Genomic DNA, 13,799 nt, shown 5'->3' on the forward strand with positions numbered 1-13,799 from the left:
CCTTACATGATTTATGGCATCCTTAATTGTTACCCATGGGGTCGATGGCTCAATATCTGAGTGTGATGGATAAACTTGTAATAAAGCATGGCGAACCATGTCTACCAATGAAAAGTTCCCCCTAATCTCTCTCACCCTCCGTAATGCCTGCATGAGCTGCAGATTCAGTGTCAGCTGCCCCATTCTTATGGCTTCTCTTGCACTCAACAGCACACTGTCAGCTCCTCCATCCCACATGCGTAGTAACCACTCGCCCACATTTTCACCCACTTGCTGTTTATGTGTCTTAGCCAGCTCAATGAGCTCCATATGTGTGTAACTCTTTACCACTTCCTTCATCTCATCACATGCACCATTTCTCCAACCATGCTCCCTATCTTGGTCGCAGTGTATTCTCCTTTTCTGCTGTTGTATAATGATAGGACAGGCCTGTCGCCGGTCCAGTTCATTATCATCTTCAGAAAAGGATACATACGCATCATCGGATGACCGGAGAGTCTCTGCAGGATCCCATGTGGGATCTGCAACCATTGCTCGCACCTTACTTACAGGCTCTAGTTTTCTACATCTCTGCAACCTCCTGCGCTTGATCTTGCTTACCACTAAGTTAGTACATTTCTCTTCTAGAGCAGCCACATGGCATGCATTACTACGCATACATTCTTTGGTCATAACTAAAGAATCCTTGACGTCCTGCAACTCTTTCTTTAATCCTTCATTTCTCTGAACCTCGCGGCTAAGGGCCTGCACAACTATCCAGCCTGTGGTGGCAGCGGCTTTCCGCTCTTTCTTGGAGTAAACTCCTAGATCTAAACATAACGCCTGAGCACCAAGTTCAGTACCAGCATCAGGATAGACTGGAGCTGCATATTTTATCAGTTCCTCAGCAATGGCTTTCCAACTACCAAATTCTGCCCATACGGGAATTGTTCCATATTTTGATCTTTCTTGCCCTGCTACAGCTGCTTTCTGTTTGAACATCTTTACACACTATTACAAGTGAGTTATATGCACTAGACTCTGTCCTGTCATATAGGGGTTATGCACTAAAGTTTAAACACACAAACACATGGCTTTAGAGCACTAGAGCGTAAACATACAAATCTGTAACTTTATGCGATAAATGCACAGTAAATATGCGATAAATGCACAGTAAATACACGGTATTCTCATTAATAATCTTTACTGTATCCTGCCGACTACGCCAATTGTTGTGGTCGTGGCCTGTTTTATGCAAAATTATGCTAATATTTAAATACACAATTTAGACAAAACACATCTAACAATACAACAATAAATTTGATTCAGGAATACAGTTAAATTATGTAAAGACGAATACCAACAGATGTTATGATATATAATGATATACTTTATTAATACCTCTAGCGGTAAAAACAATATATCGAAAAAGGTTACCATAACATAGTTACAGACAGTCAACAATTATATTCTAATAACATTGTAATAACATATGTACTTAACTTCAGAGAGTATCAGCATATCAAATGGCTCCTTTGGTGCTCAGTTTCCAAAATGGCTCTAGATACCAGGATCATATAGAAGACTTTAAAGGATTCTTTCAGTAGTAGTTTTCTAATTCTTAGTTACAATACTAGGCACTAAACTAGTCCTAGCTTCTTGGCACTTAACTATACCAAGATGGAAGAGCAGCTTTCTATTTCATACTTTTCTCTGGCAAACTTTCACAGCCCCCTTAGCTTCTGCCATGCTGCTTCCTTCTTGTCCTTCCAGTCCTCTACTCCTCCCCCGTCTTCCTGGAGTTCCTGATATCCCATTGTTCCTTGTATAGCCCACATGGCTTTTCATGTAGGTAGCCATTATCTATGGTCTTACATAAACAATAGATGTACACATCACTCACTCTCTAGTGCTACCTGCTGGTAGAGGTAATGCACTTCTTAAACAATAGAAGTATAAACAATAGAACTAATTGATATTGTAATATATGCCACAGTTAGGGGAGTGGTTTATCCAAAGGGAGATACAGATGTTGCGTCTGTGACGTGAATCACTAATAATGGACGACGCAATCCATGTCCACAACAATTCTCCAGGACGGCGTCGGCCATATAAGAATAGCTGATTTTGGGCTGGCGCTAGAGAATATGTTTGGTGACATCAAAGCCATTGGAAATGCAGGAACAAATGGCTATATTGCACCAGAGGTGAGGATTTGCACATTTATAAAAATATCTGTTTTATTTCTCTATTTGGACACTTTAATAATTAGACCAACTTCTACCTTTCTCTTGACAGATGTACAGAGGTGAATGCTACAACCGGGGAGTCGACTGGTGGGCATTTGGCGTCATCCTTTATCAAATGGCCACGGGATTATATCCCTTTTATTTTGATGATAATGATGATAACACCTTGATCAACTCAGTGCTCTACCAAACACCAGAGTACCCTGAGAGGCTTAGCATTACCACCAAAGACATCTTACAATTGGTGAGTACCAGCAGATATTCTATGGGCTTTAGAATTCCTCTCGATATATAGCGCCAGCTTATTCCATTTTATGCCATGTAATATGAGACATTTTATGCAATACAATGAAGTAAGTGGCATTCAAATAACATATTTTAGGTATAAGTATTGAAAATAATGGACACAATATGGGTAAAGATGCCTATCTACCTGATAGAGGTGGCATCACATGTAATCAGGTAATGTTAAAAAAAAAAAAATCAGATGGGATAAACAAAAATTATCACACACTGTGAATTAGTCAGACAATTTGAAGAGTAATTCTAAGGGACTACTTGTGTGTCTCTGCATGAAGACATTATATGTGCTGGATTATTTTGTTTCTTTATGTGGTCTTGTTGGCATAATAACATTTTATCTCTTGATTCCCCTTCTGTCTCTTTAAAGCTACTGAACAAATTCCCCACTTTTCGGGTGCAAATGGTGGCAAACATCAGATCATACGCCTTCTTTAACAGTATCAACTGGGAAGAGCTTGAGGCTGGGAGAGTAGCCCCACCATTTACCCTGGAAAGAGTAAGTATATAGAATATTAATTAGGGTAGGATGTGGATGTGTGGGAACTATGTAGATCACACATCTAGATCTTAAATAAAACTTGTGGGGTTTTTCCTAAATTCTCTTTTTAAATTCTGCTTTCTTTTAGCCATCTCTGGAGCATTTGAACAGGATTGCGGAGCAGAGCCCATCGATGCCATCAACGGACCCCCAAGAGCCGCCTCTGTCTTCAAAAGAACAAGAGATGTTCCGTGACTTTACCTTTGTGAGCCCCATAGCGCTCACCGCTCTGCCCGCACCTGCTGCCCGCTGAGATTTCAACCAAGATGAACATCAACATGGTTGAACAATGGACAATTGATAACCACCAATAAATAAACATTCAATTTGTCATCAAGAGCAATATCTCTTCATGAGTCGGACAATAAGTTGTCATAGCAGCCCACCCCAATCATCAGACAGAACTAAGCACAGGGTTACTTAGACAAAAGAGGGGACTGGGCAGGCAGGCAAGAAGTCTTCCCAGGAATCCCTCAGTGCCCCCCTCTCAAACTCAAACCTACCTCCATGTGTCCTCAGCCTCAAGGGGTTACCGTGATATATCTCCCCCTTCGCAAGGAGACTAACACAGGAGGAGACCCCAGACGGGTTGACTTCAAAGTTAGTCAGTACATCCAGTACCGCACCACCAGCACCAAATTGTTCTCCTAAACAAATTAATTATACAAGGTCAGCGCTCAACCTGCCAACCTCTGCCTCTCCCGGTGAATATACACGCTGCTAGGGAGATGTACCGACTGCCCCTTCTCCTGGGAGTTTACTTAGCCGCTGGGGAGTAATGCTGCCCACGTTCCCTCCCTGGTGCTCCTGCTGCCGCTGGGGAGATGGGCCCTCTGCCCTTTCTCCTTGACGTTGAGGACAGACGCCAGCAGTACTTTGCCCTGATACCAGCGCATCGGCTGAGATTTCCCAATACACAGTCTCTGGGGCATACTGTTGAGTGAGGTCCACTTCTCTGTATTGCCAAAGTCCAGGTCCTCCTGGAGAATCTTCCGTAATAATCCTGGGCCGCCAAAGTCATAGCCCTGCTTTGCCTATAGGTGGTGCCGGCCCTGATTACTGTACTCGGTGGATGTAGCTGAACATATATTGGGCTGACAGCGACACATACCAGGAACTGTAAATTCGTATCTAAAAGTAGAATGCGTGTGGAAAAAAAACATAAACACACACAAAAAATTCTACGGCAATCTTTGACAAAGGCTGGTGGTAAATTGTCTGCATTTAAAGGGTTAAATTACCAGCATTTGAAATACCTTGGGGTATCTATTTTTCAAAAATATATGATTTAATGGGGTAAATTCAATTGGCTGGCTTCAAAGATCTCCCAAATAGGACATGGGGCAGTATCACTGTACCCAGGCGATGTTGCGGAACATATATTGATTTGGTGTGGGACATATGTGGCATATAACCGGAGCTCTAAAGTAAAATATGCGAGAAAAAGAAACGCCAAAAAATTACTACTATAAAGTTTGACAAAGCCTGGTGGTAGAATTAGTGCATGTTAAGTGTTAAAACACTAGCACTTGAAATACCCTGGGGTGTCTGGTTTTCAAACAAATATGGTTTTATGGGGTAAATTGAAGTGGCTGGCTACAAAGATGTCCCAAATCAAACATGGGGTAGAATTTTCAATATGTCAAAATTTCAAGTTGAAAAACTGAATTGCGCATGCTGAAAATGTGGCCTATTATCCCAGAAACGACCCCATAAATGGGTGATATCTCTGTACTAAGGAGCTGCTGCTGAACACATATTGAGTTGTGGTTTGAAAGTGAAAAATATTAGAGTCGTTAAGAAAGGTTGTTTCATTGGTTTTTGCAGACGAGTAAAAGATTTTTTAAATAAAACGAGTCCCTTTTTTAAAAAAAATCACCATATTTTATATTTTTTATAGCAAATTAGATGATAAAAATAATCGTACTAAACGAGAAAGTAGAACATTACAGCTAAATATCAACACCACAAAAATGTTAAGACAGCCTTTGGCCCAAAGTATACCACAAAGTACTACAAAAGTGATACAAGAGGTCATTAAGGGTATAACCTCCCATAGTGCCCCTCAAATCTGTTGCTTCAGTTCCAGGAATTGCTCTATAGGCAACGTAGTGGTGTAGCAGGAGAGGGTAATCCGCAACAGCCACTGGAATTCTGGTGCCACCTCCATGTTCCCGTAAAGGGGACTGAAGACTGCCGTTAAATCGATCAATGCCGGTATAAAGAAAGCATCCCCCCACTGCTACCAAATGTAATGGGGAGACCTATACCCCAATTGGGCACACCCACCAAATCATGCTTCCTTCTGCTGAGACAGTAACGGTTAACTACTTCAAGCAATGGACTGGTGAGACAAAGCAGCATCATAATACAATTAAGCCGTGCTGGGACTGTGGCTAGCCAGAGTGTAGCTACACAGTGCTAATATAGGTCCTGAGAAGGACAATCAGTTGTCATAGCAGCCCACCCCAATCAAAAGACAGAACTAATGTTGAGGTGGAAAACATGAACTGAGTTTATTTGGAACTGTACAGGCCAACAGAAGTCCAGGAATCCATCAGTGTCCCCTCCCAAACTCAAACCGACCCCCATTTCTCCTCAGCCTCAGGGGGTTACTGTGACTATTCAGAGCACCTCTATGGGTTGACATTGCATTCCATAGAGGACAACTCACTATTAATCTCTGGTCCACCTTTTGGGTTACGTTTGGTGAAACTAATAAACATCAGTTTCTTTTCCAGTAGTTTCATCTGTCAATATGTGGTTAATCAACTATAACTACACCCATCTGTTTATTAACGCGTTGGTGTTTTGGTAACAATGTTTGGATCCTGTGTCATATGACCCTGTGTGCTCAGAACGTTACAAAACGTTGCAAAGTAATGAAGCTCTTTGATACCTTCTCCAAACAGTCATGAAACACCTACCATACGAGAAGACATTCAATCGATCTTGAAGTCTCTGCCGACTAACATAGATACGCCAGTATTGGAGAACAAAAGGCCATACTTCTCGTTCCACGATGAGATACATCTGTAGGTATCCACACAGATATTCAGCAGCTCACAGACAGGCTTGTTGATCTGGAAGCAGACAGGAGAAACTATTTGCAGTTGATGACATTAACTCTATGCAAATATATGAATTAAAGGCATCTGGATAATCAGAGGGAAAGATTTAACAATCTGCATATTAGGAGCCTACTCGGAAATCGGCCCAAATGACTAATCCTGGATCCTATATTTGCAAAGATTTTCAGCCATTCAACAGACTGAGACAATCTTTCAAAGAGTCTATTGCACTCTCAACCCAAAGGGTCTCTCTAATCATCTCCTTGTGTTGTGATACGCGAACTGCATTGCTACACCTTAAAGGATTATTTCCTTTAGAACATATTGATCTTTTAGCATTCATCCAAGAGGGTCCACAAGAACTTGCAAGGTCTCTTTTGGCTTACTCTTGGCTTAATAATGTAGGTCCAATGAAAACTGCCTACACGCCTTCCTTATTATTCAAAGTAGAGATGAATGGATAAGAGATGACATAGTGGGACGGTGTTCTCCGCATACCAGCCTTCTACAGCTGTACTGGGCTTACCCCTGATGGCACAGATAATGCCCCTATCATTAAACAGTTAGCCAGTGTGCCTACAATCCTTTGCTCTGTCTACTCTGCTATAAGTGGCAATACTTTTTATAATAATACTTTTTTTAAAAATATATTTCTAATTCATTTCATGGTGACAATAATAACTAGTGGCATCGTCATTCACATAATGTTTGTTCTGTAAACCTATTAAGGCTTCCACGCTGTCGAAAGATGTGTTGAATTGTCTTAGTTGGAGCCAGAGCTGGTTGTGAAATAGATGTGACCAACCTAAACCACTGTGGAAAGAGTTCATTAGAGGAGATTGTCACCTGACTAGGGATGTCAGAAGATGTCAGGAGTCATTAAACATTTGACCGGTGTGCCAGGTGGCCAGTCCAGGTCTGGAAATATTGTTTAAGTATGAACCGAGTTATCATACATGGGCACTCTACTAGTGGGTTAGAATTACAGTTGTAAACGTCACGCAACCTATATGTTAGTCCTGAGTAATTGCTGTCATAGCATTAATCGCATGAAAAGTCCACAGCAAAGAGATACAGTTCGAAGGGCCAAAGAGAGATACTTTTTTATTGGAGCTATAGCTAAAGCAGTCCAAATTCATACACACTATATAAACATTTTCTGGGAATAAAATGTAATGAGAATTGTCAAAAACTCACTATTAATTGTATCCAAAAAGACACGTGATGCCCAAAATATTATTTAATAATATCTGCTATCTCACTGCATTCACTATAGAAACAAAAAGGCAAGAGTTCACTGGTGGGTTATGTTGGAAATGTTCTGTTTATAAAGATTCTTTTATATAAAGATATTAATATAACTCTTATATTTTCGATTCTAAGGGTCAGGGGACCAGTACTTTCTTTTAACTCTATTCTCATGAATATCATAGAATAAATAATACTAATTTTTATGTCATGCCCATATGGTATCAAATTATTTTAATGTGCTTATTGATATCAATGGAAATAAAAATATAATATAACCACTTCCTGGTCTTCTGAATATGTATCAGTATATGCAGTGACACTCAACAAACATACATTTTAACAAATAGTATTCTGAAGAATTTCTTGAGGTGATTTTATAATAAATGAAATTAAAAAAAAAATACATAGAAATTCATACATATTGAGGTATGGCCTTATTTTCCTGGTATCATTGGAACTAACGTCCAGTGCATACTCAGTTTGGTTAATGTGATACAATGTCATTATAGTGATGCGTCCTCCTCTCACATTTAGTGAAGACAATAATGATTAAACATGTTACATCAATAGCCATATTTCAGAAAGAAAACCTGTAAAATCAAATCTGTAACAGGTGTATGAAACCATTTAAAATACACACTACTTTGACCATTAGTGACAATTAAGTAACATAGTACATATTTGGTTGGCTAGGATGAGAGTCCATAGCTGTGTTTATGATGCCATAGAAGGCAGGGCAGCTGATGACATAATAAAGAACACTGGATGATTTTCGCTGGCTAGAGTCATCGGAACTCATTTTGCTTCAGTTTTCGTACAAGAAGCAAGCGAAAAAAAGTGTATTGTGATATTATAACTCATAATGTCTAAACTGCAAAAAAGAAAAGGGAGCCCAGGGAGTGGTGGCAAAAGGCTGCAGCAAAAACCTGAGAGGGGCCAGAGCTTCGAAGGGGAAGGCTGCAGCCCACCGACAGATGTCTCAGTTCCACCGGGGACATCTCTTCAGACAGTAGGAGAGGTTGTTAATAAAACACAACCAGGAACTCTCTTCCAGAAGCTCTTACTGTTTGCCTGGAATATTGCCGGTCACATAAGAGAGGGTTTTAACCAACTAGTTGGACTGGGAAGGGGCAGGAAAAGGCCCAATTCAGGAACTGGCGAGGAGCCATGTAAGAAGAGGAGGAGGGTATCTGGGTCTCCAGGGGGAGAAAAGCTGCATGAAGGTGAAGAACAGGAAAAGGCAGGTTCCAGAAAGCGAAAAAGATCATCTTCGCATGATGAAACCTGCCCTAGTACTAAGAAAGCACCTGTACCATCGCATGTCGCTCCCAGAAACACAGTACCAGGTCCAACATCTCTTGACCGGCTTTGTTTCCAATCTGTACTGGGTGAAGGAGGTTTTGGAAGGGTAAGTGGGAGTTTCGGGCAAAGGTTTTTAGAGCATTTACCAGTCATCTTTAATGCGTTTTGTGGAAATACAAGATTGTAAAATCTAAGCCTTATGATTTCCTAAAGCTAAAAGGCATCCAAAGATCCAATGTCTACCCCTGAATCACATCTCTTTCCGCATACCCTATAAAGTCTTCAGGTGTAAAAGTCTTATTATGGTAGGAGGCATGTTTGCTACGTGCTTCCGTTATTTATATCTATATTAACCTTTGTGAATCTTTCAGGTCCTGCTGGCTACTGATTACATCAGTAACCAGAAGGTTGCTGTAAAAGTGGTGAGCAAAAGAGCTATGCTGAATCTTGGCTGGGAGAACATCATGTCGGAGCGTCGGGTCTTGGAGATCACAGCAGGCAGCTTCTTTCTCACCCATGCCGTCTCCACTTTCCAGACAGAGGTAACTGGGACTTTGCCGTCCGTCAGAATATTATCCATATTTGTATTCACTTATAAGGGATATGAGAAATCCATTTTGTATAATATATAATAAAATGTTTAGTAAATTAAGCAGCTGACTTCAGAATTCGAAAGCCATTTCCTCCAAGAAGGAAATGTTGAAGCAGTAAATTGAAACGGTAAATGCATTAAAATACGGACATGGCACCCTGTGGGGAGCAGTTATTAGAACCTTCTTTGTCTACATAGTAAATTTGCATTTATTTTCTATTTGTTCTAAAATAGGACCACCTCTGTTATGTCATGGAGTATTTAAGTGGAGGGACCCTGTATGACTTTCTTGCAAATGCAGGCAGGCTTCAAATCGACACCACGAAGTAAGAATGATAAGTAAAAATTGAAGAGAGAGAGGGTAGATTTAAAGAGATTGGGGTATGTGGATAGACATTTATAGTAGATTTAAAGAGATTGGGGTATGAGGACAGACATTTATAGTATAGAAAAGGCAATTATTGTGATAGAAAAAGCACAAGGTTGGAATAATATCACACAGGGCTCTAGGAAGGGCAATGGTTTAAATTTTATCATTTGGGGTTAACTTTATGTTTATTCAACAGGTTCTTCGCGGCAGAGATTGTCTGCGGCCTGCAGTTCCTGCACAACAATGGTGTCATCCATCGGTAATGTACAGTGTGTTGTGTCCTGTCTCCTGCTAGTGTAGCTGTCTTTATCGCCATACATGTTATTTCTAATAATTCTTCCTTTCCATTCCATACCAGTTTTCCCTCATCCTTATGTTGACCTTCTTTATATTTCTTGGACAAAATATGTTTTTTGCTCTGATAACTGGTGTTTAATACCCAGGCACTGTCTCCATAGAAAGCCTTGGATTGTATTTTGGTATTTGATATGCTACTTTCATCATTAATGTAAAAACCCCACAGGCTCCTGCACTATTATGTACGGGGAAAAATAGAAAGCTGTTGTTTCTTCGGCCAACTTAGTCCATATTAGTCCCTCATCAGTGAAACTGCTTTTCTTTAACGAGCAAAACTATATAAATAACAGTAAGTGATTCTCTTCACAGAGACCTGAAACCAGAAAATATTCTCCTGGACGGCGTCGGCCATATAAGAATAGCTGATTTTGGGCTGGCGCTAGAGAATATGTTTGGTGATATCAAAGCCATTGGAAATGCAGGAACAAATGGCTATATTGCACCAGAGGTGAGGATTTGCACATTTATAAAAATATCTGTTTTATTTCTCTATTTGGACACTTTAATAATTAGACCAACTTCTACCTTTCTCTTGACAGATGTACAGAGGTGAATGCTACAACCGGGGAGTCGACTGGTGGGCATTTGGCGTCATCCTTTATCAAATGGCCACGGGATTATATCCCTTTTATTTTGATGATAATGATGATAACACCTTGATCAACTCAGTGCTCTACCAAACACCAGAGTACCCTGAGTGGCTTAGCATTACCACCAAAGACATTTTACAATTGGTGAGTACAAGCAGATATTCTATGGGCTTTAGAATTCCTCTCGATATATAGCACCAGCTTATTCCATTTTATGCCATGTAATATGAGACATTTTATGCAATACAATGAAATAAGTGGCATTCAAATAACATATTTTAGGTAAGTATTGAAAATAATGGACACAATATGGGTAAAGATGCCTATCAACCTGATAGAGGTGGCAACACATGTAATCAGGTAATGTTAAAAAAAAAAAATCAGATGGTATAAACAAAAATTATCACACACTGTGAATTAGTCAGACAATTTTAAGAGTAATTCTAAGGGACTACTTGTGTGTCTCTGCATGAAGACATTATATGTGCTGGATTATTTTGTTTCTTTATGTGGTCTTGTTGGCATTATAACATTTTATCTCTTGATTCCCCTTCTGTCTCTTTAAAGCTACTGAACAAATTCCCCACTTTTCGGGTGCAAATGGTGGCAAACATCAGATCATACGCCTTCTTTAACAGTATCAACTGGGGAGAGCTTGAGGCTGGGAGAGTAGCCCCACCATTTACCCTGGAAAGAGTAAGTATATAGAATATTCATTAGGGTAGGATCTGGATGTGTGGGAACTATGTAGATCACACATCTAGATTTTAAATAAAACTTGTGGGTTTTTTCCTAAATTCTCTTTTTAAATTCTGCTTTCTTTTAGCCATCTCTGGAGCATTTGAACAGGATTGCGGAGCAGAGCCCATCGATGCCATCAACGGACCCCCAAGAGCCGCCTCTGTCTTCAAAAGAACAAGAGATGTTCCGTGGCTTTACCTTTGTGAGCCCCATAGCGCTCACCGCTCTGCCCGCACCTGCTGCCCGCTGAGATTTCAACCAAGATGAACATCAACATGGTTGAACAATGGACAATTGATAACCACCAATAAATAAACATTCAATTTGTCATCAAGAGCAATATCTCTTCATGAGTCGGACAATAAGTTGTCATAGCAGCCAACCCCAATCATCAGACAGAACTAAGCACAGGGTTACTTAGACAAAAGAGGGGACTGGGCAGGCAGGCAAGAAGTCTTCCCAGGAATCCCTCAGTGCCCCCCTCTCAAACTCAAACCTACCCCCATGTGTCCTCAGCCTCAAGGGGTTACCGTGATATATCTCCCCCTTCGCAAGGAGACTAACACAGGAGGAGACCCCAGACGGGTTGACTTCAAAGTTAGTCAGTACATCCAGTACCGCACCACCAGCACCAAATTGTTCTCCTAAACAAATTAATTATACAAGGTCAGCGCTCAACCTGCCAACCTCTGCCTCTCCCGGTGAATATACACGCTGCTAGGGAGATGTACCGACTGCCCCTTCTCCTGGGAGTTTACTTAGCCGCTGGGGAGTAATGCTGCCCACGTTCCCTCCCTGGTGCTCCTGCTCCCGCTGGGGAGATGGGCCCTCTGCCCTTTCTCCTTGACGTTGAGGACAGACGCCAGCAGTACTTTGCCCTGATACCAGAGCTTCGGCTGAGATTTCCCAATACACAGTGTCTGGGGCATACTGTTGAGTGAGGTCCGCTTCTCTGTATTGCCAAAGTCCAGGTCCTCCTGGAGAATCTTCCGTAATAATCCTGGGCCGCCAAAGTCATAGCCCTGCTTTGCCTATAGGTGGTGCCGGCCCTGATTACTGTACTCGGTGGATGTAACTGAACATATATTGGGCTGACAGCGACACATACCAGGAACTGTAAATTCGTCTCTAAAAGTAGAATGCGTGTGGAAAAAAAACAAAAACACACACAAAAAATTCTACAGCAAACTTTGACAAAGGCTGGTGGTAAATTGTCTGCATTTAAAGGGTTAAATTACCAGCATTTGAAATACCTTGGGGTATCTATTTTTCAAAAATATATGATTTAATGGGGTAAATTCAATTGGCTGGCTTCAAAGATCTCCCAAATAGGACATGGGGCAGTATCACTGTACCCAGGCGATGTTGCGGAACATATATTGATTTGGTGTGGGACATTTGTGGCATATAACCGGAGCTCTAAAGTAAAATATGTGAGAAAAAGAAACGCCAAAAAATTACTACTATAAAGTTTGACAAAGCCTGGTGGTAGAATTAGTGCATGTTAAGTGTTAAAACACTAGCACTTGAAATACCCTGGGGTGTCTGGTTTTCAAACAAATATGGTTTTATGGGGTAAATTGAAGTGGCTGGCTACAAAGATGTCCCAAATCAAACATGGGGTAGAATTTTCAACATGTCAAAATTTCAAGTTGAAAAACTGAATTGCGCATGCTGAAAATGTGGCCTATTATCCCAGAAACTACCCCATAAATGGGTGATATCTCTGTACTAAGGAGCTGTTGCTGAACACATATTGAGTTGTGGTTTGAAAGTGAAAAATATTAGAGTCGTTTAGAAAGGTTGTTTCATTGGTTTTTGCAGACGAGTAAAAGATTTTTTAAATAAAATGGAGTCCCTTTTTTAAAAAAAATCACCATATTTTATATTTTTTATAGCAAATTAGATGATAAAAATAATCGTACTAAACGAGAAAGTAGAACATTACAGCTAAATATCAACACCACAAAAATGTTAAGACAGCCTTTGGCCCAAAGTATACCACAAAGTACTACAAAAGTGATACAAGAGGTCATTAAGGGTATAACCTCCCATAGTGCCCCTCAAATCTGTTGCTTCAGTTCCAGGAATTGCTCTATAGGCAACGTAGTGGTGTAGCAGGAGAGGGTAATCCGCAACAGCCGCTGGAATTCTAGTGCCACCTCCATGTTCCCGTAAAGGGGACTGAAGACTGCCGTTAAATCGATCAATGCCGGTATAAAGAAAGCATCCCCCCACTGCTACCAAATGTAATGGGGAGACCTATACCCCAATTGGGCACACCCACCAAATCGTGCTTCCTTCTGCTGAGACAGTAACGGTTAACTACTTCAGCAATGGACTGGTGAGACAAAGCAGCATCATAATACAATTAAGCCGTGCTGGGACTGTGGCTAGCCAGAGTGTAGCTACACAGTGCTAATATAGGTCCTGAGAAGGACAATCAGTTGTCATAG

General features: G+C 40.8%; 2 protein-coding genes and 1 long non-coding RNA gene across 3 annotated transcripts; all 3 read left to right on the forward strand.

The window, feature by feature from the left end:
* The first annotated feature begins 2,303 nt into the window (after positions 1-2,303).
* LOC128470623 (protein kinase C delta type-like) lies at positions 2,304-3,400 on the forward strand. The gene is made up of 3 exons (XM_053452520.1): positions 2,304-2,472; positions 2,899-3,027; positions 3,158-3,400. Exons 1-3 carry the CDS (start codon positions 2,344-2,346, stop codon positions 3,320-3,322), a joined length of 423 nt encoding a protein of 140 aa, XP_053308495.1. The 5' UTR covers positions 2,304-2,343; the 3' UTR covers positions 3,323-3,400.
* Positions 3,401-8,608: 5,208 nt separating this feature from the next.
* On the forward strand, positions 8,609-10,797 carry LOC128469690 (protein kinase C delta type-like). The gene is made up of 5 exons (XM_053451496.1): positions 8,609-8,779; positions 9,065-9,235; positions 9,796-9,914; positions 10,322-10,460; positions 10,552-10,797. The coding sequence occupies exons 1-5, from the start codon at positions 8,609-8,611 to the stop codon at positions 10,795-10,797; spliced, it is 846 nt and encodes a 281-aa protein (XP_053307471.1).
* A 461-nt stretch (positions 10,798-11,258) lies between these two features.
* On the forward strand, positions 11,259-11,671 carry LOC128470672 (uncharacterized). Its single transcript, XR_008346044.1, has 2 exons — positions 11,259-11,298; positions 11,429-11,671. It is a non-coding gene; the product is annotated as an uncharacterized LOC128470672 (long non-coding RNA).
* Positions 11,672-13,799: the final 2,128 nt, after the last annotated feature.

The sequence above is a fragment of the Spea bombifrons genome, chromosome 12, assembly GCF_027358695.1.
Source record: "Spea bombifrons isolate aSpeBom1 chromosome 12, aSpeBom1.2.pri, whole genome shotgun sequence".
Classification (NCBI taxonomy): Eukaryota; Metazoa; Chordata; class Amphibia; order Anura; family Pelobatidae; genus Spea; species Spea bombifrons.

Excerpts from the sequence above, each read along its gene's own strand:
- LOC128469690 (XM_053451496.1), top strand. The coding sequence starts at position 8,609 with ATGAAGGTGAAGAACAGGAAAAGGCAGGTTCCAGAAAGCGAAAAAGAT. Across the intron at positions 8,780-9,064 it reads TTGTTTCCAATCTGTACTGG|GTCCTGCTGGCTACTGATTA; the intron begins GTGAAGGAGGTT and ends TGAATCTTTCAG. Across the intron at positions 9,915-10,321 it reads AACAATGGTGTCATCCATCG|AGACCTGAAACCAGAAAATA; the intron begins GTAATGTACAGT and ends TTCTCTTCACAG.
- LOC128470623 (XM_053452520.1), top strand. The coding sequence starts at position 2,344 with ATGGCCACGGGATTATATCCCTTTTATTTTGATGATAATGATGATAAC. Across the intron at positions 2,473-2,898 it reads CCAAAGACATCTTACAATTG|CTACTGAACAAATTCCCCAC; the intron begins GTGAGTACCAGC and ends GTCTCTTTAAAG. Across the intron at positions 3,028-3,157 it reads CACCATTTACCCTGGAAAGA|CCATCTCTGGAGCATTTGAA; the intron begins GTAAGTATATAG and ends GCTTTCTTTTAG.